The following is a 25019-nucleotide window of genomic DNA, read 5'->3' as shown; positions in this document are numbered from 1 at the left end:
GTGGCTACCAGGGGACTGAAATGGCTACTTTGCTTTTTCGGATCCACCCGCATTCGCAGTGTCTTTCTTCTTTCCGAAAGGGGACTGAGCAATTGGAGTTTTCTGTTGTCTCGCACCGTAGATTCTGGTTTTGTCTTGTGTGTGGGGTTTTTTGTTTGTTTGTTTGTTTTAAGTTTGATCATACAATGTATTTGACTTACGGTTTTTTTTTTTTTTTAAGATCAGTGTACAACGGGAGGGAAGTCAGATGCACACACCAAGAGCGTGTGCACCTCCTCCTTCCCAAACATTCTTTCTTTGCAACCAACTAATTTGCATGGCGATGACATTTGTTGCTCCGGTAATTTCATCTGATAATGGCCGGGCTTGCAAAGCGGATCTGAAAACATATTCCTTAATTATGTGTTGCTAAGCAACGAGAGGGTTTGGTCATAATCACAGAAAGATTATCTCCTCATTGAAGTCCTGGAAAGGTTTTGCTGAAGGAGGACCTGTAAAATTGCCTTATTTTCTCCTTTTTTTTTTTTTCTCCTGTTTGTTTTGCACCGCCTTCTCGCGAAAACATTCCCCATTATTTGGGTCCGGGTAAGGGATATTATTTAAGTTGTTTGGAGTCTGATTGTTAACACACTGCTTTGCAGACCAAAGGATATTGATTTTTGTTTCATTTGTGTGGCAGTGAGCCAGTGCCAAGGAAGCCTGAAGTAGGAAGTCTGCCAGCAAATAAATTTCTCTGTCGGATGATCTAGCCCGTAGCAGCCGTTTTCCTCCGCGTCCCTTCTCGTACATGCAGTGTGTCTTTATAACCGCCGCCCCCCCCCCCCCCGGCCCTGAAAGCGGCGTGTCGGGGACCCGGGGGTAGGAGCTCGCAGCCTGCAGAAGTGGCATTTGGGGTGGCAGGCTTCATAGAATCGATAGCCGGCTTTCGATCGGTTGGAACCTACAGCCGAGCTCCCGGCAGCCCTTTCCCCCCCGCGAGGGGAACGTTTACGTTGAAGGGAAGCAGCACAGACCTCAAGTCTGGAAACCCGAAGCCCCCGCGGGGCGGTCCCCGCTTGCCTGCTGAGCTGGGCGATGGCCATCTTCGAATCTAGCTCTGGCCGCCGTGGTCACTTACGACACGGCCAGCAGGAGTAGTAAAGCTTCTTCGTCTTGGTCTTCACCTAACTCCAAAGGTTTCCGGGTGATCTGGAGGAGCAGGGAAGGCCAGGAAGGGGGACTGTCTTCTCTCTCTTTGGAGAGGGAATCTGTAGGTTTCCAGTGGGTTGCGTGTTAGGGCTTCAGTGCCTGGTTTCCTTTTTATGGGCTTTGGATGTGGGGACACCTACTTGCTTTTCTTAGTCCACGAATTACCTGCTTCATCTCGGCCGTCTTTGTGGGTATAAATACCAGGCTGCTTGCTAGTCCGTGGCAGTTCAGGGTGACCGGACGAGGAGGGACCCCCGTGCAGCCCGCCATTCCCACGTGACCCGGGATTAGGGAGCTTGCACATCAGACCTGCGTGAGCGTCGGCCCCCGGTGCACCTGCTGTGGCTCACGTGCTGACCTGGTTGACTGTGTGGCACAAGCTGCGGAACCTTCCGGCAGTGGCTGCAACCCGGCGGTGCCCCCTCCCCCACATCACGTGGTGTCGATTGAGCCCTTTCTGTGACAGTGCAGCAGGGCGCCTCCTGTAAACAGCGGCACTGCAGCCATCTTCGGAATCTGTCTTCCCCGGACACGACAGAGCACACAGCCTGCGGAGGGCTCGCCCAGAGCACGCCCAGCGCTCGTGGTTGCAGATGAGAAATGCAGCAGGGCTCGCTCTTTCTGGGGCTTGTCTGTTTCCTTCCAGGCTTTTTTCTGCATGCAGCTGGATTCATTAAGCATTGTGACCCCCAGCTGGTTGTAGGGGCCACTGCCCCGAGGACCTTTCAGGATACATCCAAGGTCCGTTTCCACTGGGGCTGTGGGGAGATGGGTGGTTGTCCCCACATTCTCCGCCATCAGAGCTGGTCACGCGTGTGGTGTTGTTGGATGTGGCACTGACGTGTGTGCACCTGGCCTGCTGGGTAGGAAGCTGGGGACCCCCCCCCCCCAACCAGGAGAAAACCCCAGTCTCAACAGAATCAGAGGATCGGGCCACGCACACCTGGTGATTCCTTCCCGGTCCTTGGTTTTTGTGGAAGGGCCCTGGGCATATGAAGGTCTGTGCTGACAGGTGGGCAGGGAGGCGATTCCCTGGTCTTGAGGGTGAGGACTCTCAAACCATCGGGCTGGAGGGAGGTCACCGTGAGGCCCCAAAGGCACCCAGTGCCAGCCATTCACACCATTCCCTACCCCAGGTTAGAGCCAGCCTGGGAGGGGCGGGATGGGGATCTGGGGGCTGTGACCCTGAGCCCACCCGGCAGGACAGCAGGCTGACACCATCCCTTCTGCTGAATAGCATTACTTTGGCAAGATCTTGCCATTTGACTAAAGAGCTGTGTGAGAGAAGCAGGGAGACCCTCAACACTCCTGAACACAGACCGTGGACCAAGTAAGGCAGGTTGTGAGCTTTGCACTTGGGCACGATTCTTCAGCACTGACCGTGCCCCTGCTGTGTGCTGAGCCCCAAGTCAGATGTTTTGACGCTCACAATCGTGTAAGACCCAAGCGTGGTCCTCAGATGCTCCACAGCCTGGGGTGTTGTCAGGGGTGGGGCGTGCTGCCATGTGAAACCAGGGGGCCACGCGGGGGCCTTCTGGGAGCCCGATGTGGTTGGGAACACTTGTCTATGGACATGGTGTGCACCGGAGGGAAAGGCTGAGGGCACAGTACGAACCCTAGGACAGCCATCAAATGCAGACCTTGCGGGGAGGTCGAGGGAGAGCACATGAGCCAGCGTGAGGGAGCAAAGACCTGTGTGCAGGAGTCACAGCCTTCAAGGGCTCTTAGAGTCCGGGCTGTTGTTTTGTGACCCCCGCCTGGGGCAACTCTGGGACTTGTTTTCTTACAGAGTGGTCTGTACCTCGGTGGCCAAGAAATTGCTGGCAGGAAGGAGACTTGTGTGAGGCCACTCAGCCAGTTCTCGTCTCTCTTTCTGGCCAGGACCCTCTTTTCTACAGTTGCCTCCCTTACAAATCAAGCTCGGGAAGGAGCCGTGCACTACAGAGGTGCTGACAGCTCAGCCTTCCCGAGCGAGGAAAACCCCTAAAATGCGTTCCTGTGCCCATAAAAGTGGCAGCTTTTGTCCCGTCTTTCAGGCTGGCCGCTGTGCACATTTAGGAGTCAAATGTGGCTCTTCGGTTCCTTGTTCTCCAAATTCAAGGTGCCCCCTCCCTCTGTGGTCACTTGCTCCTGGCCTCTGCATTCGAGGCCTAGATGCAGCCGTTCCCTCTTGGAGACCCCACCATTCCCACCCCTGTTGGAGCTCACCAGGGCTGATGGGTCATTCCCGGTCATCACTGTTGACTGCTTGCCCAGAGTGGGAATGATCATCTCCTGTCAGTGCCCAGAAGAATCTGGATCTCGGTCATTTTCTCCTTTTCGGACTAAACTCAGAACCTGAACTCGATACCACCTTTTGTTCCTGTAGCTGATCTTACTGGGCAGAGTCTGAATTTCTCAGTTCTTTTTTTTTTTTTTTTTTTAATTTTTTTTTTAACGTTTATTTATTTTTGAGACAGAGAGAGACAGAGCATGAACGGGGGAGGGGCAGAGAGAGAGGGAGACACAGAATCGGAAGCAGGCTCCAGGCTCTGAGCCATCAGCCCAGAGCCCGACGCGGGGCTCGAACTCACGGACCGCGAGATCGTGACCCGAGCTGAAGTCGGATGCCACCCAGGCGCCCCTGAATTTCTCAGTTCTTACTGAGCTCCTAGAAAACCCACGTACCCTGCAGCCCAGGAACATAGCAAGGTGGTTGAATGCATGGCTGGGACGTCTATAGTGTGTTGTGTGTCTTTTGGTAAGTGTATGGAGTTCTCGGTTTCTTCGTCCATGTCTGCCACACGAGGGTAGGAACCAAACCTGCCTTGTGGGCGTGTGTGCATGCAGCGAGCATAGGAAGAAGTGACTTGAGTGTTGAGGTCCTCAAACCTGTGTGGCCTTGGCCAGAGACTGGGCCTGCTTCGGGAATGGTGCCTTTCTCGTCATTATGTCCTGGTCACTTCTGAGGCTGGAGGCAGGACTCTGGGCTGAGGGGCGCTGGGGGCTCAGAGGCCAGGCTAGAGTCACTAGAGCTTAACGGGCCTTTCCCAAATCTGGGTGTCTGGGAATTTCTATGAACTTAATTCTTGCGCAGCTCACCCTCCAACGTTGCGTGGCTAACTGCATCCCCCTCTGCACAGACGCGTGTCGGCGATCATACAGGGGTCCCCACCCCTCTGTGTAACGGGGGCTTCTGGCCCTCTTGGAGGGCTACAGGGTCCCCACAGGGCTTTCGCCTAATGTGTGGGACACACAGAGGGGGGTTAATGAGGTTAGTCTTTGCTGTGTTTTCCTCCAAGTTAGTCTGAAGAGCTGAGCCGTGTTCTCATGGGAGGAGCTGGTGCCTGGACGTCCCCGGGACACTGGCCACCTCTGCCTGAGCTCCTTTCGCCACACCCTCTCCGGCGTGACCCCAGCGGGCCCGAAGTCTCCCGGCACAGGTTGGCTGTGCCTTATCTCTAGATGGCCATTCTGTCTTCCTGTTTTAGAAAGAGTGGGGCAGACTCCGCTTCGGCTTCCAAAGAATAGTTTTGTGTCTCAGTATCTCTTCCTATCTTCAGACTCCTCCAGGGGTGACTACCTCTCAAATCTTTCAAAGAGGCAGCGGTCCCAACCACACAGCCAAATTTCCCTGGAAGATTTGCAGAGTTAGGGACACAAGGGGCTGAGCCAAATCCACAGTCAGGGTGAGCATTGGTGTAATTATCTGCCCAAGGAAAGGAGAAGCTGATTGAGCCCTTCACCATGCTACTTTCTTTCTCCCCCCCCCCCCCTCCAAAGTTTATTTATTTTGAGAGAGACAGAATGCGAGCAGGGGAGGGGCAGAGAGAGAGAGAATGAGAATCCCAAGCAGGCTCCACGCTGTCAGCCCAGAGCTCAGTGTAGGGCTTGAGCTCACGAATCCATGAGATCATGACCTGAACCAAAATCAAGAGTTGGACACAACCGACTGAGCCACCCAGGCTCCCCGACCATCAACTTTTTCACGTGACCTTTTCTTTATTTTCTTAACTGCACATATATGACGGACAGACGTGTTATGTTGTGCAAGTTTAAGGTGTTACTTTGATATGTTTATATATGGCAATATGATTGCTGATACAGTGGTATTATGATACAGTGTCGTCTAAATTCATCGTACTGTGCGTTAGATCTCTACGGATAACACTTTTTGCAAGTTTGCATCGTGAAATGCTATCACTCTTGTCCCTACGCTCTGGCCACCCCTTGGTAGCCACCATTTTACTTTCTGGGTTTTTCAGGTTTAACCTTCCTAGATTCCACTGAGATCTGAGGTTACACATACTTGCCTTCCTCTGTCTGACTTCTCCGGCATAGTATCACGTGCTCAGGGGCCGCCCATGTTGTCGCAAATGGGGGAATATTCCCCCTTTCTCGTGGCTGAGTCATATTGTGCACACGGAGCACATCTTTTTTTATCCGTTCGTCTGTGGAGGAGCATTTAGGTTGTTTCCACATCTTCACCGTTGAGAATAATGCTTTGATGAACATGAGAGCGCATACATGTGAAAATTCTGTTTTCCTGCCCTTTGCACATATACCCCAAAGTGGAATGGTTGGATCATATAACGGATCTATTTTTAATTTTTTGAAGAACGTCCATACTGGTTTCCACGGTGGTCGGACCAGTTTACATTCCCACTAACGGCGAACCTGGTTTCCTTTTTACCACCCCGTCACCAGCACCCTTTGTCTCTTGTCTCCTTGTTGGTAGCCATTCCGCCAGGTGTGACTTGACATCTTGTGATTCGGGGTTGCAACTCCCCAATGATTAGTGATGTGGAGCGTCTTTTCACGTGTCTGTTTGCCATTTTGGTCTCGCACGTGATCGGTGCTCTACCGTGGGGCTCTCCGGGTTCCATTTGACCTCATTGACCCCAGGGCTTGACATGGGTCTTCCCATGGACCCGGGGCCCGGGAAGCAGACGGGAAGTCCTCACTGGCTTTTGGTATCATATTTGTGCCTTGCAAATACTTTCTGCCTTTCTATGGCTGTCTTTTCATGTTCTTGATACTGACCTTGAAACACAAATGTTTTTCCATTTGATGAAGTCCAGTTTGTTTCCTTTGCTTGCTTTGTGCTTTGGTATTAATCCAAGGTCATGAAGATTTATGCCTATATTTTCTGTCTAAGGGTTTGACAGCATTACTTCTTCCATCTAGAAGAGCCAAGTTTGAACCATTTTGAGTGCAAATGTGTGCACGAGTGTGAAGTAGGCGTCCAGCCACCTTCATTCTACCGCCTGTGGGTATCTAGGTGTTCAGTTCTGTTTGTATTTGCTTTCAGAGGAGCAGAGCTAACCTGAGGGGGCCCAGGGCCAGGGCAGCAGGGGAACCACACCCTAGATGTATTGCATTTGGTGATTAATCTTCCAAAGAAGATTGACTTTTTTTTTTTTTTTTTTGATGTTTATTTATTATTGAGAGACAGAGCATGAGCACGGGAGGGACAGAGAGAGAGGGGAGACACCGAATCTGAAACGGGCCCCAGGCTCCAAGCTGTCAACACAGAGCCCGACGCGGGGCTCGAACTCACAGACCGTGAGATCGTGACCTGAGCCGAAGTCGGACGCTTAACCGACCGAGCCACCCAGGCGCCCCAGTTGACATTTTTTTAAAAAGAGAAAACCGGCACATGTTGGGAGATTTTCAGGCATTTGGAACCAATTTCTTGTCGCCAAGATTATACGAGTCAAGAATTCTAAAGCTCTTTCACAGGAGCCTTGCTACTAGTACATAGGAGCTTGGGGTTTGGTTTTGTTTTTTAGGTTTCTGAAAAAGAAATAATGCATGGAGCCCATAACTAACTAGCCCATGTTGGCGATACGGAGCCTGAATGTGATTAAACATGCTGCTGTTGGGTGTTTTCCCCACTCGGAGGCTGGCTGACACAAAGAACTTTCTAGTTGTTTTTCATGTAAAGGGAAAAAACAGTCTGTTCACTTGTACTTACCCCCTCCACTGCTCAAGGAACAGGAAGGTACACGGCAGTTAAATTTAGCCAAATAGCGAGCGGTACGCAGTGTATGAATAAAACAACTTTTTGCCAAATTGTTAGGGGAGCATAAAATCAAACCTGTAAATGCCCGTCCCCGCTGAGAAGGTGGGCGGCTCTGGGGACATGTTCTCCTGAGAGCCGTTGAGAATTGGTCCCAGGAAGGTTTTGCCAAATGTGAGCGGAACAACTTGTTGTTTAAACAAGATCGCTGCGGGAGGAAGCATCCCGGTGTGCTGAGTTTGTACGAAGCGATGAGGGCTCTGAGCAGGAACTCTGACTTCGGGGTCCCCATCCCAGGTAGCCGAGGTGCTGGTGGGGCCGAGGGGGAGTGAGTGCTCCCAATAGGAACCACGCGAAAGCAGGGTAGGGGGTGAATCAGCCCAGGAAATGGTGGGAATGGTCACCATTCTGGAACATTTGACAAGGATTCTCCCATCTGAAGTCCTGAGAAACTGGGTGATTCCCCGTGAAGATGACGAATCTTGAGGCTCAGGGAGTTCGTGCTTTCGCCCAGGTCACACCGCAGGGCTGGGACGTGAAGCCAGCCTGTCTGACTCCAAGCCTGTGACTGGTGTCTGTGCCACGATGAGCCACCAAGCTCAGTGCGACAGTCAAGTGGCATAAAGCCGGGAAGGAGAAACCAGCCTAGGCTGGAGGCTGAGGTCTATGTTAGCGAGAAGAACAGGGTCAAGGGGGTGACTCTGGAGGAGTCCCATGGTGCTCTGAGGCTCATTTCCTCAAATATGACATGGGGGTGATGGGCTCCCCTCGTCCCCAGAGACCTGAGGACTATGTCACACCACACGCTGGCCCAGGCTTTGCTCATGGCCAAGCTTGGTGCACGTACAGCTCCCTGGGTGCCTTCTGGGTACATTCCTGTCCCCACCTGGGGCCCTGCAAGCTGCATGGGGGCCCTGCCGCTGTGCCCCAGAGCCAAGAGCCTTTCCTCTGTGCTGTGCTGCCTTTTGGGAGCACCAAGGAAATTAACTCTTCTGTGTGCTCCAGTGGAGGGCGCACGTCCCTTTGTCCTAAGAGGATGTAAGCCTAGCAAAGGGGAGGGCTCTAACACACGAGGGAAGAATCGAGTAGGTGGTGGAAAAAGAAAACACAGAAGACAAAAATGAAGCTGGATGATGAGGCCAGAACACAGAGAGCTTTCGCTGCGGTCTTGTGCCCAAAGACAGGTGGGAATTTCACTCCAGGCTTCCTAGTAACCCTAGTAAAGAGGGAAATGAGATCCCTTAAAAATCCACATCGTGCACCGGAGGGAACCACTGAGCCCCATCGCTCAGAAGCAGCTTTCTCTGAGCGATCCCAAGGCGTCTCCTGCCCTTGACCACCCGTCCAAAGAATCTGCACGAGCCAGGTTTGCAGCTTGCCTCCGTGTGTTACCTCCCCATGATGGCCCAACCTTCCCCGCTCCGTCCAGGGGCGTCCTGACTTCTGACCACTTCCTGCGGTGCTGTCTTCTAATTTTTATAAAACATTGGTTAAGATTTTCACTGGACCTCCTCCAGGCGCGATTGCTAAACCCACCACGTGCAGGTTTGGGGTCTGGGTGAGCTGTTCCTGCAGCTGGCGTCTGATTTCCTCTCCAGGGTGTCTGCCTCTTCCTCCGGCCAGCCCTTCAGGAGGCATCGCCGAGGCCCAAGGGAAGTAGCGATTTTCCTCCGTTGTTGAAGGGGGCTGTGCCTTGGAGAGGCGAACGCTGTCCCCAGGCGCACGGCATGGGCCCGGCCACCCCCCTCCATCTACGGTGCTTAAAGCTGACCTCTCAACCTGCCCCACTTCCCCACTGGGGATTTCTCTATGAGCTGCTTTTCATTTGATGGAATAAATATGACTTTGTGATGGGTTCTAGTGTTTTCCTGTGAACTGGGCTTCGAGCCTGGAACGCTTTGGGAGTCATTAGATTTTAAGAAAAAAAGTTACAGAGGAGAAGAGCAGGGAGGGGACATCACACCAGCTGCCGTGCTTGGGAAAATCAGCTTCCCGGCCACTCTGGGGCCCGAGGGCAGCACGTTTGGCTGCTGGCCCACCGGATAGCAAGCCTGTTAAAGGGTCTTTAGAATCTCTTTCCTCTTTGGTTTTAGAGATACATGAAAAAACCGAGTTAGCTGAAAGCCTTGGGCTTCTTCCCTCTCCCGTCCTGGCCCTGGTGGCTGTTGTAACTAAGAAACAGGGCACTATTTTGTTTTTGCGGGCACTGGGCCTGGGCAGTATATGGGCAGAAGAATAAGCCTGGGTCTCCCGGGCTCTTCCAGGGGCCTTCAGGAAGAAAGCATGTTGTCTGTTCCCTGGGCGGGGGGAGAGGGGGCGCCAAAGGAGTCAGTCCATCTTATTCCAGGAGAGGACCCAGTGGCTGATGTGGTGACCAGGAAAGACCAGGGTGCCGGGCACGCACGGGCAGCCCAAGGACCTTGGTGAGACAAGCCTGTAGGGGCAGGGTCGTTCGCAGCTGCTCCCGGGTCACAGGTCACCTGAGCACCTGGCTTGCTGTCCTTTGGAAGGAAAGGCCCTTCTGGGCCCCAAAGAGAGTGGGGGTCTGTCCTCAGCCTGGTCGGGCACCCCCCCCCCCCCGCTCCAGGGGCTTCCTTGACTTTGCTGTGTCCCCTAGACTGCCACAGCCCCCTTCTGAGTGCGAGGGCCCTCAAGTGCTCCCGTGGAGAGAGGTTGGGGTAGGCGAGTCCCTGCGGTCGGTGGGTTGACTGCGGCCCCCTGGGGCTCCCACAGAGTCCTGTCAGCCCTGCGTGAGCCAGGGACACTCCAGCAGCACACAGGCCGCAAGTGGGCGTGCAAAGCCTGCCTCTGCCAGACTCTTCTGGCAACTGCCCCTTCTTTTCTCATCTTTATTTCATTTTATTTTTCTCAAACATCTCCTTCTGTTGTTGCCATGGGCACATTTTTAGCACTTGAGACACACTCCGATGGAACAGCCCGGTGGCCTCTGCTGGTGCCCCCCCCTCCCCCCACCAGCCGCCACTGTGGGCAGGTAGAGCCTTTCTGGAAGTCCTGGAGGGACAGCCCATCCCTCCGCAGCCGTGGGCCAGGGGGAGACCAGCAGGGTCTGCGCCCCCCGTTCCCCCCTCCCCAGGGCTGGAGCGGGGTGCACGGACGAGGCCTGGGAGCCAGGCCCGCGTCCCACGGCCCCGTAGCACGGTGTCCGCGCGTTCCGGGCAGACAGGTGCACGGTTTTGCGCGTCCGGCCACTCGGGAAAGGCCCTACGGTGGCGACGAGCCGTCGTCGTCCTTGCTCGGAGCCCTTGGGGTTCCTGCGGATGTTTGCTCCCCGACGAACACCGGCAGCTGCTCTCCCGTGTGGGACGCGGCTCTCACGGTGGCGAAGCGCAGTCCCTGGGGAAGCAGTGACCTTGGCGGTGTGTTGGTCAGACACCTGCGTGGATGGTTTCCCACGTGGCTGGCGTGTTACGTCCGGCACCGTCTACGAGCTAATGATAAACGGACTCCAGCCCAGTAACAGGAGGGGAGTAAGGTTTTCTCCGGGGCAGTACCTCAGGGCCGTGAACAGGCCTCGTTAGCTTGCCCAGAGCTTCTGTCGAAGGCTGTGGAACACGTTTCTTCCCCCACCCCCACCCCCACCCCAGGCTAATTGAAAGCCCAAGGAAACAGACATATGGTAACTGGTAAATACCCTACACACTCTGAGTATTTTCTAGGAAAAAATACTTGGTGTGGGGAGCTCTGGGTGGCGAATACTCGCTTTTCTTACCTCTGTCCTCTTTCCACGAGGCCTGATGGCTCGACCATTTATTTTTCCAGTTAACGTTTAGAAGGGACTGAACTGTGTCATGCTCCCCCCGCTCCCCCGCCAGCACTGGTCGAAGCTCAGTCCTCTGAGCTCATCCCTTCCCCGAGGCCTCAGGGAACTATTTCCTCCTTCCAAGCCTGCACATCCTGAACCCCAGAGCCTTCCCCCGGAGCCTCAGCGAGCCCGCCTGACCAGGGGCTACCATCACAGGTTGCTTCCTGTAAGCATGGTCTGGCAAAGCGTCGGTCCGTGGCGTCCTTGGGTTAATGCTTTTAGGGGCAGAGGTCGAGAGCCAAGCTGGCATTTGCCAGACCGGGTTTCTTATCAGCCGGGCCCATGGGTGCATGTTGGTTCTTAGGGCACTTCGAGGAATGACCTCGTGTCCCTGAGAGTGGCTTGGGGAATGGGACCACCCGCTCTTCAGTTTGCTCAACATTCTGTGGTGTTCTGGGACTTGGTCTGGATACATCTTTTCAGTCTCCGTCGTTCTCGGGGCTCCAGGGGCCACCAGCAGGCCAGAGGGACTTGGGTGGGCCCTGGGCGAGGTCCCAGCTTGGAGGGTACCACAGAGGGGGAGGGGTTGACTTCTTTTGGTGCCTCAAGATCACGTTGGATGACAATTAACCACCCTGAGATTAGTCTCTTGGGCCCCCAAATCCAGAGCAACCCCACAGGGAAGGGTCCATCCCTGCTATGAGAAACCCCAGGATTCTTGATTGACAGGTAGCCAGTGCTGCCCGGGAGAGGGGAACCTGAAGGCCCACCTTCTCCCCTAAGCTGTTGGGGTCACCTGTCATCAGGTGAGTTGGGTCCCAGGCCCAAGGCATGCTGGGAAACTGGAAGGTGAATTGTGACCTCGCCCAGATGGGAAGCCAGTGGGTCCTTGAACCTGGGGGTCGGTTGGTCCTGAGCCGAGTGTCTGCTGCCCTTGGACCCAGATTACATCCCTCCAGCCCGTCCTCCCTCCTTCCGCGCTCCAGGACCACCCACGTGAGACTGGCCTTTGGGGAAATCCAGAACATGAATCACGTTTTACCACAAATAGAAGCAGAACCTTGCATCCTTGGCTGTGGAAATGTGCCCCGCACCCGCGTGCTTGGTTTTCTGTCTTGTCCCCGTGGCCCTGAGTTGGTCGAAGCTCATCCCCCCCTGCCTCAGGAGCTCCTTCAGGGCAAAGGGATTCACCAGAAACGTGAGACCCCCTGGCGACTGGTGAGGGTGACACGGCTCACACCCTCAAAGCCAGGAGCCACTCTGGAAAGGATGCATCGAGCGCGGCAGGGCTGGGGGCACCTGCACGTGCGAGTGTCCACGGGAATGATTTCAAGCAAGCAATAAATGGCTCTTGGTTTTGCTCTTAAGCTCTGTGGGAAAAAGGAAAAGTTGCTGTCACTTTTCTCTGTTCAAGGTCCCCGGTGTGGTGTGGACATTCTGTACAGTTCAGGCGGCTGGGACAGTTTCCCTGGGTTGCTCTAAGGAACCAGTTAAAGCGACAACAAATGCTTGTCTTTCTGGAGGTACAGAAGTTCTACGTTGTTTTGGGGGTTTTTTTACTGGATGATGTGGTTCCCGCAAATATAGACACCTGCTTCTCTATTCTGGCAGTCCCCACACACAGGAGCACACACGCACACTGGGCTAGCTGCAGTCGCCCCGCAAGCCTTGGGTGGGGAGGGGGCGGTGGCTCAGGCTCCTGGGAACCTGAGAGCCACCCGCGTGGCTGGCTTTCTGTCCACCTGTTACCTGAGCTACAAAAGGAGGTGGCCTGCAGGCACCTCCCTGGGAGGGCCGTGACTCATTAAGACCCATGTTTTATTTAAGAAGCTAATCTCCTTATCCTGTGGCCATCTGAACCTCCAGCTGACTGCGGACAACATTAAAATCAGAGCTGAGGAGTGGCTTAAAACCAGGCGCCCCCGTGGGACACAGCCAGCCCTCTGGGGAGTCAGTCCCCTTCTGCGCGTTACCGCCAACAGCCCGGCCCCTGGGTGCTCGGAGGGCCTGGCGAGGCCAGGTTTTCCCACCCTTGTGTTATTTTCCTAACAGCTTCACTGAGAGAGCACTCAGGCCTATACCCGTCACCAGTAACGTGCGAGGCAGTGGTTTTTAGTAGGTCCACAGCTCAGGGGAAGAACGTGGCCTTGGGAGACCCAGCTGCCTCTAAGTCGCTGGTGCTCCCAGGCCAAGGAGAGCGTGGGCTGCGTGCGCGGTGTCTGTGCTGAGCCTTCCTCTTGCCTGGTTGTGTCGCGCATCCCTGGAGAGAGTTGGGCCAACGGCCAGAGTGGCTGAGGGTCCACACAGGGATGGATGGCATGGCCCTTGCCGCTCTCTTAGCTTGCAAAGGACTTCGCTCCTTTCCGGCCCCCTGCGCCAGATCTGAGCCAGGCCGGTTTCTATCTTGCTCTTTACTCCTGCTGTCTCTCCGGCACCTGGCCTGGGGCTGGCCCTTCGTCAGGGTCGAGTTGAATAAATTTCTGCCAGGCCAGGCTCTCGATGCTGGCCCCTTGGACCCTGTCGCCGTCCCGGGTCTCGGTGCTGGTGGAGTAAAGGGTTGAACTCCATTCCAGACAAGAAGAGCGACCTCTGACACGAGGCTCCTAAGGCCCCGACCGTAAGGCTTAGCATCAGGTAGGAGTTCTAGGATGTTCCAAGTAAGAAGTCCAAGAGCTGGGGGCTCATCCAGAAAGTGGGAAGACGGGGGAAAGTGGTTTCAAAAGGCCACACGCCAGGGTCTCAGCCTCCCGCGGCCAGGCCCTCACACAGGGACGCCGGTGACTGAGCCGTCCACACCTCACCGTGATTGGGGCGCCCCCCCCCCCCGCACAAACCCAGCCCCCAGGGGAGCTCTTGCTTCTGGGTTTGAAAAGAACCCGGACTGGATCTGTCTTGGCGAGGCCTGGGGACAAGCTTCCAGGGGTTTCTGCAGCATGGGCATGGGTCATACCATGGGCTCCGACCCCACCGCCAGCCCCCACCCCCCAGGCCTTGTCTTCCTGAGTGCATTGGCCCGCTATGCCACCTAGCAGATGACTCCGGGCCCCCTGTCAGCGGGGCCAACGGGGCCTTGCGCTCAGCGGTCCTTCCTCCCAGGTGCCTCGCACCATGGGGGGTGCACATTCCTGTGTGAATGTGGAAGGCACCACGCCCACCCTGTGGGGACTCGCCTTGGAAGTGATGCCACATCACTCCTGCCACCCGATGTTCAGAGCAAAGCACGAGGCCAGCCCATTTCCGGGGGTGAGGAGGTGCCCTCCCCCCCCGGGGGCTGGGGTGGGGTGCAGCAGCAAAGTCTCGTCGAGAAGGGGCTTTGATCACCACAGGAGGCAGGTGTCCCAAGCGGTCGATGACCCGTGCCAGGCGCAGCTGACACTCTTCACCGTGGGGGACGTGGATGCAGACCAAGACACCCACCGTGGAGCCCAGCGGGTCACAGGCCTGGCGGGGGCGGCACCTGGGGTCTGATCCTGGGTGGGCCTTTGCCTCCTTCTCCTGGAGCCTCCCTGCTCCCTTCTTACGTTGGCAGTGTTCGCGTATCGTGGGAAACCTCGACCTTCACCTTCCTTCGCCGGTTTCGAGAGGGGATTGGGCTCCACGCGGCAGGCAGATGGCAGCTGGCCTTGCAGGGTGGCTCCGTGGGGCGGCGTGCTCGACAGGGACTTGCAGGCTACAAGTGCCGAGCTCGATTAGTGATGCCTGCCCTGAGCGCAGAAAACGAGCTTGCGTGTTTGCTTTCCTTAGCTGGTTCGCTTTCCTTTCTCCTCTTCTGTTCTCGCCGTCCCAAGGTGTGCAGAATGGCCACTGTGGTCCAGCCGGAGCTGAATTTGGGGGTGTTCTGATTTAACTTGTGTGCTAGAAAAGTTGCCTTCCACACTTGGCCCTGGTTAAGACTCCCTTCGTGTTCCTGGTTTTGAAACCCCCCAGGGATCGCCGTCTCTTCCAGATTGCCTGTGCGTTTGGAGCTCCCAGAGGGAGGTGGTTCCTCTGTGGGTCCCTAGAGCCGGGCCAGGGCCACGTGTCAGAGCCTGAGGAAAGCACGCAGTTGGGAAGGCGTGAGGACAGACCCAGCTCCGAGGGGCCGCGAGCTGTCGGCCGGTGCTGGTTTCACCGAACTGGCTTTACTTCTGCCTCCTCTGGGAAGTGTGCTGCCTGCCCGACGTGAAGCCAGAAACTGCTGTAGATCCTCAGCCCCCAGATTTTATACATGCCCGTTCATTCTCCATGTTCATTCTCGTGCTCCCCCCCCCTCCCCGCCCCCCGTGATCCCCTACCGCCCGGAGGCCTTCCCCAGCGGGACTGTCGGAAGTGTAAAACAAGACGTGAAAACAGAGACAACCTAAGAAAAATCAGGTACTCTGCTGGGGGGATGGGGACGGGGACACAGGCCTGGACTGTGTCCCCAGACGGCCCCGGGGGCATGGGAAGGACGCAGACACAGCTCACTCGGCCTGGGAGAGCTGCTTGGGGACACCACCTCACAAAGCAAGTTTGCCGGATGAAAAGGCGGGGACGTGGAAACAAAGATGAGATTTCTAACGCTAACCGCAGGTGTTTTGGTTTTTGGGTTTGTTTGTTTTTTTTTTAACTTTAAAATAGTGCCACACTAGGGGTGCCTGGGTGGCCCAGTCCGTTGAGCGTCCAAGTTCGGCTCAGGTCATGATCTCACAGTTCGTGAGTTCGAGCCCCACACCGTGAGTTCGAGCCCCGTGTGGGGCTCTGTGCCGACAGCTCAGAGCCTGGAGCCTGCTTCCGATTCAGTGTCTCCCTCTCTCTCTGCCCCTCCCCCTGCTCATGCTCGCTCTCTCTCTCTCTCTCTCTCTCTCTCTCTCTCTCTCTCAAAAATAAATACACGTTTAAAAAAAAAATTTTTTTTTTTTTTTAAATAGAATAGTGCCACACTTAACAACACACATTTTGCTACACTCGCTGCCTTGAGGTCTCTCGGCCTCGTCTTCTCCCACGTCACTTCTCGTGAAGGGCAAAAGTAGCTGCCGTGTGCGCGGGGTCCCTGGGCCTCCGGGGACGGTCACTGTGCCTTTGCTGGCTCTCCAGATCCGCTTTCTGAGCAAACTGCAGCCAACCACAGGACACTTGTCGAGATCCCGTGTCTGACAGTTTCGAGCAGTTTTTATTCCACGGGTAAACGTGTTTACAAGCAAGGAGACCTCGCACCGAGACCCAAGATGCCACAACCTCCATCACCAGGCCGGGTTCCGAAACCCTGAGCACCATGGAAATGGATGGACCCACCCCCACCCCCGGCACAGCCATGTCTGCAAGTTTTTTGTTTGTTTGTTTATTTTTGAGAGAGACAGACACAGTGTGTGGGTTAGGGGCAGCGAGAGAGGGAGACACAGAATCGAAGCAGGCTCCGGGCTCCGAGCTGTCGGCACAGAGCCCGACGTGGGGCTCGAACTCCCGAGTCGTGAGATCCTGACCTGAGCCGAAGTCGGACGCTCGACCGACTGAGCCCCCCCAGGCGCCGCATCGTGTCTGCAAGTTTAATGCCGAGTTTCAGATGCAGGTTCATTTGTGACCCGGAGTCAGCATCTGGTCCCCAGCTGGGCCCCGGTCATGAGTTTGAGCTCTAGATTGTAGAAATGCAGGCCTGTGAAATATGCTCCCTGTCAGACCCGAGATCGGATTCTGTGTCTGGCCTTCTAGAAACCGGGACTGCTGAGCCCAGCCAATGAGGGCTGGTTTGTGCAAGATGGCAGGAAGTGGCTTTTTAATTGGGGGGCACCCGCACTTAAGGGGATGCTGTTCTTGGGGTGGTGGGCAACGTGGTCACATGGTCAGACCCTTGTGAAGTGGTCCGGGCTGCAGAGGCTGCAAGCCCAGATCTGAGTGCCCTCTCCCGCCCACGGCGGACCTCTGGGACTCTGTGAGGCCGCGTCTCCTCTCCCCACCTTCCAGACCGCCTTGCCATAGGAACTGACAACCCCTTTATTTGATTGGCTCCAGGGCCTCTAGGCGTGCAGGGCAGTGCGTTTTGTCTCAGATCTTTCTAAGGCCCGTATGGATCGCTCAGTTTTTTTCCAGGTACTTGTTCTAGCATCAGCTGCCAGAGCACCCGAGAATCCCAGCAACTGCCTCCCGGCCCCCCAAGGCTCCCAGCTGGGTTCCACCTTCAAGGCCCCCTGAGCAGCGGTGAAGATCGGGGTCCGAATCTGCGCTGCTTGGCAGGCCCTTTCCCCCTCAGTGGTCATACTTGGTCAGCAGAGGCTGTCCCTGAGCAGGTGGGGTGGTCCACTCGTGACTGTCGTCCAAGATCCCGGCCCGCCTAGCACAGGTGTTTCCGGGCTGCCACAGGGTAGGGGTGCTTTGGCAAAATCCGGTCGGTTGTAAAAAGAGGCCTCTGCCTGCCGGACGAGACGTGTCCGTTGTGGCCTCTTTGCTTTGGGATAACACGGCAGAGTTTCTTGAAATCTTAAAATAGCAAACTCAAAAAAAACCTCAGGCATTTGGTTCTTGAGTCGCAAGCAACAGAAACCAACTCGGGTCTTCAGACACGATGCATGGTTCTGTAGAAAGCATGTCAGCCGAACTCACACCGTGTCCAGGAGAGCCGGCAAATGTGTCTCAGAAACCCCACAGGACTGTTGCATGTGGCAGGATCAGCCTGGTTCCCCCCGGTCACTCTGCTTAGGGAAGCTGGTCCCATCAGTCCGACTGCAACCCTGTCAGCCTGTGTCACCCGTAGAAGCGGCGGCTCCTTAGAAGAAATCGGGTGCTATTCCGGTCGGGTGGCCAGAGAGCTGCCAGTGTCCTGCCTGGGGACCTCCCTCTCCTCCTCCTGAATCCACGAGGCCAGTGGACTTGTCTTTCCCGAGACGATCAGCATTGCGCCCTGGCATCGTCGTTGTTTTCCACCGAATGGCTAATTTCACAATTTTTTGTGTGCAGCTCTTGCTGTAAGTAATACCGGGCCCGAGGACGGCCATTGGAGCTGGCCTCGAGCTGGGGCACTGCGTCCCTGATGACGAACACGTTCCTGCTTGTGCGGAGGCGAGCCTGAAACCAGCGAGTAATTGCCACCAGGGGAGCCAGCCCTGCAAAGTTAATGCTGGCCAAGTGGTTGAAAGGAGTGTGGTGATCTGTTTTTTGCGATGTGTCCAACTGCAGCCGGAATTGTCCTGAGATAGATACGGCAAGCTTGTAGAAAGGGAGTAGTCGTGTTGACTAGAGGGCCACCAGGACCCTCAGATCCTCCTCAGCAGGTGTTTCCTCGGGCTCTGTTGGGTCTCTGGGACTGTGTGAGGGGCTCTCTCCTTGTTTCTGTGTTGTTCCTTGGTGCGGGATGTGGTCATACGTGGCTCTGCCCTGGCCGTGACATGGGAATAAGAGTGACATTGTGAGCTTCTGAATGTCACCTTTGGAGGTTTGAGCAGTGTCTCCTTATCGGTACCCTAGCTTTTGGTCACAGACCTCCGTTTTTAGTCAATTTTCCTTAAACATTCATTGTGCCTTGGCTTTCTCCCCTCCAAATCCCCTGGCTGTAGAGGAAATGGGGCACTCCCTCCAGGCCTAGGGTTCGCCCTTGCCCCTGGGTACCCCCTTTCCCCTAGTCCCTTAATGGGTTATTTGCAACAACCCGTCCATTACATCCTAATATTAAAAATTACTCAAACGGGGCACCTGGGTGGCTCAATCGGTTAAACGTCCGACTTCGGCTCAGGTCACGATCTCGCGGTCCGTGAGTTCGAGCCCCGCGTCGGGCTCTGGGCTGACGGCTCAGAGCCTGGAGCCTGCTTCCGATTCTGTGTCTCCCTCTCTCTCTCTGCCCCTCCCCAGTTCATGCTCTGTCTCTCTCTGTCTCAAAAATAAATAAACGTTAAAAAAAAATTAAAAAAAAAAATCACTCAAAATGTCAGAAGCAATGAAAAGTACGTTGGTTAATATGAGGCAACATGGCAAGTCTATCTGCAACTTCCCTTCGCTGGCATTTTCTGGGGTCTTCTGGGAACCTCTACCCCAACTTCAGCAACACTGTAGGGACAGCAGGTGCTGGGCAGCAGGGTGGCTTGAATTAAACTGGATTCTCTGGTGAGTGGGTCGACGAGTCCCTCCTGTGACTGAGGGAACGTGTATGGCATGGTCCCTTCCTCATTGGAAGTGAATCTTGGCAGTGGCCCGGCTCAGCTCTCTCTCCTCCTCAGCAGTGGGGTTTCCCGCGGCCCCCACACTTCACGCAGGAAACGTGTGGGTCTCACCCATACCCGCCTCCCATGCAGCTGCCCCCCACCCCCCACCTCAGCATCCGTTCCCAGCACAACCCCCTGCGCCTTGCCCTTTCCTGCTTTCCCGTAAGGACTTGCAGCCCGTATCTGAGCCTCGGGCCTCCGCTGGGAGCCCCTGGGTCTCCTGCACAAGCCTCAGCTGCATTCTGCATGCCCAACCTGAACGAGGGCAAAGGGTGGGTTTCGCCAAAGAGGAGGCGACCCAAGCCAGGGAGGGGGGCGATCGCTAGGCAACCTGGAGCGTGTTGCCCAGGTAACGGGATCCATGCGCTGATGCTGTGGATGGACATCTTGTGATGAGGGCCCTCGGCCTCTACGGATGTCTTGGATAGCTCTAGATGCCTGCCTTGGGCCTGCCCGGCGTCTTCCTCTGTGGTTGCTTTTTAATTAACAACTTGGGTTTCTTACTATGATCTTGAACTCTGCAAACATTGTCTGATTAACACGTTTGCCAGCTCCTTCAGAGGCAAGTCAGGGTGTTCTGCACCCTGTAGGGGGGACAGCTTGGGACAGGTGGGCCGATCTGACCACACAGTGGAAGACCCCCAGTCCATGGGAGTCCGCCCCTGGGATTGGCAGCAGGTAGGGGGAGAGGCAGAAGAATCTGGTGGAAGAAGGACGGGTCAAAGTCTCACCCTTTTGTTGGCCAAAAGGACGGGCAGAGGTAGGAGCTTTTTAGTGAGCACGTCGAGCCCCCCCCCCCCCCCCCCCCCCGCCCCCTTTCCAGGGGCCGCTTTCCACTCTGTGCCTCAGTGTTCTCATCTGTTAAAGGGGACGGTGCTGCCATCTCAGGGATGAAATGAGAGGGTGTAGGCCACCGTGTGAATTACCGTCCATCACTTCCTTCTGCAGAGTTGGGGTAAAGGGCAGGGTCCGGGGGGCTTGTCTCAAGATGGCACCCTTGGTCTCTGGGGATTCCTTCTTCCCATTTGCACACACTCCTCTTGACCTCTTGTGGGGCTTACCTGCCAGTTGAGCCAAGAAGAACGCCAGCAGAGGGCTCACCAACCCCTCCCTGCCCACAAACCGCCTCGGCACCCTGATCCCCACCCGCCATGCGGGGTTAGGTCTGATGAAGTCGTGGGGTGGGGGAGTCCCTGTTTTCCTGCCTGGTACCGAGGCTGTTGGGCTCGATTCACTTCACTGCCCTGCGCTGGGGAGCCACGTCGTGGGTTAGGCAGGAGTGTTGTTGGCACCCGCAGACTGGGAGGGACTGGATCGCTGGGTGCATCCCGGCCCAGGATGGAGAAAGCGCTGCCCAGAGGAATCCTGCGCCCTGGCCCCTTCTGAGGCCAGGACAAAAGCCTTTTCTCTGCTCCTCGTTCAATGAGGTGATTGTCCCAGGAGGCCGCAGCTGTGGCGTGGGAGTGCTCTCCCGGGGCAGAGAGGCCACTGCAGCGGTCATGTGGGCACCACGGGGACACCCTCCCCACCTCCACGTGCTGGTGGGAACGTGGACACGGCTCCAGGTGGGGATTTCGCTTTCAGCTTCTGACAGAAGCGTGTCGCGCTGCGTGATGAGCCCTCTGGCCACGCAGGGGCTTCGCGTGTCTGGGGCCCCGACCGGCACCCCCAGCGGCCTTTGCAGGGCTGGCAGGAGAGGAACCTTTCGGGAGACCACACAGCTGAGCGCAGCCTGTGCAAGCCTCTGCCGGAGCCTTCACCCCGTGCCCCGTGGTCACCCAAAGGCCGCCAGGGCCGGAACATCACATGCTCCTGGCAGGGGCTCCAGGAGCCCAGCCATGCCCAGCAGGCCCCGTGAGCCGGCACAAGTACGTTCTGTGCAAGAAGGAAACGAGACAGACTGAGCCCGGCCTTGACACGCCGGTCACTGTCCAAGCCTGTCCCGACATCTGGAGGCAGAAGACGTGTGGGAAGCTTTCTCCTTTTTACTTGTAGCCTGTGACAGCCCACATGTGATGTGTCGAGAAAGCGGGAGTCATTCCACCTGGGCCATCTGGGTCCCGCGGGGCGGGTGGGGGTGGCGGGGCGGGAGGGCACGAGGCCCAAGACTTGCCAGCACGTGGATTTGAAGGGAATGGTTTCGTTGGAGAAAATGTTGCTCCTGCATCACCGGGGAGGACGTGCCGGGGCTCACACGCAGCCTCGGGCGCCTACCTCAGGCTTCCACTCCTCTCTCGATTGGGTCGGGGGTGTCGCCCTGCCCCGTTGAGCCAGCTGGCCGGCCTGGAGCAGGGGGACAGCCTGCACTTCGGCAGCGTGTAGGGAGAACCGGCCCCGCCTGCCTCCTGGCCCCCACCCCCCAAGCTGTGGGGACAGGTGTCCCTGGTCTGACGGCAGCAGGACACGTGACCTCTCTGACATGCTGGTACCCGACCGAGGAGGGGCTGCTCGCTTTGCTGTCCTCGGGGAAATTCTCTGCTCTCCCGAGTCCCCAGAGAGCTGTGCGCCCTCACGCACGACTCCCGCCACCTGGCCCAGGTGAAGAGGGGTCGTGAGCTGAGCCCAGGGTGCCTGTTTCTACCAGGGATTTCCTCAGGAGCCATGACATGTCCCTCTTGTTTGTTTAGGACAGTGGGGGCAGGTGGGGGCAGGGAAGCAGAGGGGAGCCCCCCCCCCCCCCCCCCGCAGGCCTCGGCAGGTGCAGGGGGCAGTTGTGTCTTGTTGGCCTGATGCCATGTGGCGGTGGAGTTAGGAACCACGGTGGTTCGTGTGCACAGCATTGGAGATGGCTCACCGAGACCCTGGTCCCCCTCGGACCCCCACCCGGACAGACCCGGCGGACACACGTTCTCTCTGGGTCTCCTTGGCTCGTCCCGGAATCTTCCCCAGTGACTCCCAAGTAGTCCGCGGTCTTTGAACCCCCGGGGGCCCAGGGAGTAGGGAGGGAGCTGTGGGGTCCCCCCCGCACCTGATGGAGGTGGGTAGGGGTGGAGCCGACAGGTGTGAGTGGGGGCGGAGCAGAGCCACCTGTGGAGGACAGGCCACCCTGCCCACCTGCCGCATCATCCTGCCGTCCTCACAGGCATCCGCCCCCAGATCATGAACGGCCCCCTGCACCCCCGCCCCCTGGTGGCGCTGCTCGATGGGAGAGACTGCACCGTGGAGATGCCCATCCTGAAGGACCTGGCCACCGTGGCCTTCTGTGACGCACAGTCCACTCAGGAGATCCACGAGAAGGTGGGCGCCCCCCATCCCCCCCCGGCCCCCAGGCCAGGGGCAGCCGCTGGTGCTGCCATCCTGACGGTGCCCTTCCTGCCCCCACCCTTGGGTCTCCCCTGCCTAGACCCTCCGGCCCACCACCCCACACCCAGACGCCACCTCCACATCTGCCTTCCTTCCCCTCCCCGCCGTTGTCACCGGCAGAGTCCCGGCACAACCACGGGCCGCTCAGCCGGTCGCTTCCCTGCTGAAGTCCTCGGCTGCGGGCTCGAGGGCGATGGGGGGCACGGGGCGAGGCTCCAGCCCGCGTTCTGCTTCCCCCGTCACAGGTGTTAAACGAAGCTGTTGGTGCCATGATGTACCACACCATCACCCTCACCAGGGAGGACCTGGAGAAGTTCAAGGCCCTGAGGGTGATCGTGCGGATAGGCAGCGGCTACGACAACGTTGACATCAAGGCTGCCGGTGAGCTCGGTGAGTGCCCGGGGCTGGGTCCGCACGCCTGCCGCTCTGGCCGCAGGGAGGTGACCTTGCCAGGCGGCCCCGCCTGGTGGCCGTGCTCGCCTCGGCCTTCGCAAGTGAGGGACCTGAAGCCAGACGAACTGGGAGCCCTTCGCCGCAGAGGGGACCGTGCGTGTGTGTGGCCACAGGTCCGTGTTGGCCAGCGCGGACCCGTCATCCTGAAATAGCAGTGCCGGGAGCGCGGCTCAGGGCTCGGGGAGTGGGGGGGCCGTAGGTCTCCTCCGGTCCTGGCACGGAGCCCCCCCACCCTCCTCCTCCCAGAGGCTGCTGTCCACAGACGCCGGCACCTCCTGTCCAGCCCTGTCGCTGGGGGTTACCACAGAAGGGCAGAGGCGGGAGGTGGGCGCCCCGGGGCAGGCCCGTGGCACCGTGGCCTCCCTGTCCCAGCACCTGGTGTGGACTCCGTATGCGTCGGGTGTTTGCAGAGCATTGATAGTAAGCATCCCCGGGCTGTCCTGCTCTCTTTGGGAGGCTCCAAGGTCCCTCTACATCAGCTCCCTGGTCACTGTCCTTGCTGTGTGTTTGAAATACGCCGGATCTGCTCCTGGGTGCGAGGGCCGGTGCTGTGCCTGGTGAGGAGTAGGGTGCCCCGAGGCCACAAGGCTGCTAATCTAGGAACCCAGGCCTTCCCAGTCCCCCAGCCCTTGGCTGTGCTGAGGCCCTGGTGGGCCGTCTACGGGCCAGGGGTCCGTCTTCCTCCCCACCCCCACCCAAGTCAGCCTCTCGGCGCCCTCTGAGGACCCTGTGGGCCCCAGGGACGTGCCGGCACGTGCAGCAGGCGTCCCGCAGCCCTGGCTTCGGCTCAGGTGCCCACCTGCTGCCTTTTCAGCCCCGGGAACCCCAGCGGGCCCCAGCCTCCTCTCCCAAGGTCCCAGCCCGGACCTCTGAGTGAAGGTCCCCGGTTTCTCTGAATGGTTAGCTCCCTCCCCTGAACTGGGGAGCACCCCGATACCTGAGCCGCAGGGTGAGCTGGGGAGAGGGAGCCTGGCCATGGCGGAGCCTGTCTGGCGCTGAGCCTGCCGTGCCACTGTGTAGTGGTTCCGGGTGCTCTGGGAACGTGCGTGTGGCAGGTGGGGTTGCCCCGCAGGTGAACCCGAGAGGAACAGGCGAGAGGTGGTCATTCCCCAACACCTGCCTCCTTCCCCTGCCCCCTCCTGGAAGTGGGGGCGGGGTGGCAGGTGGCTTGGGAGATGACGCTGGCTTTCCTGGGTCCCCGCTCCTCTCAGCACCCCTCTGGAAGGGGTGACCTCACATTCCAGACTCATTCTGTGCTCTTGGTAGAGCTGAAATCCCAAGTTCAAACAGCGACGGAGAATGTGGTTTAATGGGCTGGGGGTCCTCAGATGCGCGTACCTGTGCACGCCTTCCCATTTCTGCAGTGTTTCTCCCCCCGGCCCCCCCGCCAACCGCTCCTGGCAGCCACAGCCTCCTGGGTTCGAGGGAAATGTTCGTGTTGAGTTTCCTCGACGGGAACCAGCCACTTCTCTCCAGCGAGATACGGGAAGTTCTCCTGAGCAAAACTTGCCACCCCTCCCCTTGGCAAATGCCACCGCGCAGCTGGGCAGGGCCTGGGGGGGGGACCTTCATCTCCCTAAAACCAGAGGTGCTCACCTCACCCGGCCACACGTCCGCACTGGCCCCGGGAGGTGGTGTTCCCAGGGGCCTGCGGTTTTGAACAACGTTAAAGGATGTGGGCCCTGGTGTTTTCATTGATCCTGATGCGGTCTGATGCGGGAGCTGCCCGGGACACCTCTGGGCCTCTGTCCTGTCTGCAGATTGCACTTCCCAGGTCATTCTGTGCCCAGACCTTCCGCAGATGAGGACAGAATGGCCCGTGGCTGCGGGTTGTCCTGGGTCGGGCCTGCGGTGGGGCATTGCTGGGCGGGCGCTCCCTTCCCGGGGCACACTGGAGCCGTCTGGGGACCAGACCGCCACACTGGAGGCCCTGAGATGGATGGTCTGGGTTGAGAGCAGGGCGATGCTCAGGAAACAAAGGTGGCACCTGCCTGGGCCTGGACTGGCGGAGGTGGGAGGTTGCTGGAGGCCCCAGGGCATGGAGCCCGCAGGCTCTCACCTGGTGTGCCTTTCTAGCAAACTCCTTTATCTCTCGTTCTGGAGGGGTGACCGTGGAGAGTGAAAACATGGACTGAAAAAGCAGCTCAGCTCTTGGGGTCAGGCA

The 25019-nt window shown here is 57.5% G+C and overlaps 1 protein-coding gene across 5 annotated transcripts in view; it reads left to right on the top strand.

Annotated features, from left to right (window-relative positions):
- CTBP2 (C-terminal binding protein 2) overlaps positions 1-25019 on the top strand; it is a 159181-nt gene that overhangs the window by 125433 nt on the left and 8729 nt on the right. For all 5 annotated transcript variants that reach the window (XM_042961275.1, XM_042961277.1, XM_042961276.1 and 2 more), the window contains 2 exons: positions 22182-22336; positions 22648-22792. In XM_042961275.1, the coding sequence (XP_042817209.1) occupies positions 22182-22336; positions 22648-22792 (300 nt within the window). The remainder of the gene's footprint in view (positions 1-22181; positions 22337-22647; positions 22793-25019) is intronic.

Source organism: Panthera tigris, chromosome D2, assembly GCF_018350195.1.
Source record: "Panthera tigris isolate Pti1 chromosome D2, P.tigris_Pti1_mat1.1, whole genome shotgun sequence".
NCBI classification, from domain to species: Eukaryota; Metazoa; Chordata; class Mammalia; order Carnivora; family Felidae; genus Panthera; species Panthera tigris.
Note: the sequence above shows the minus strand (reverse complement) of the source record. Positions and strands in the feature narration are given on the sequence as shown.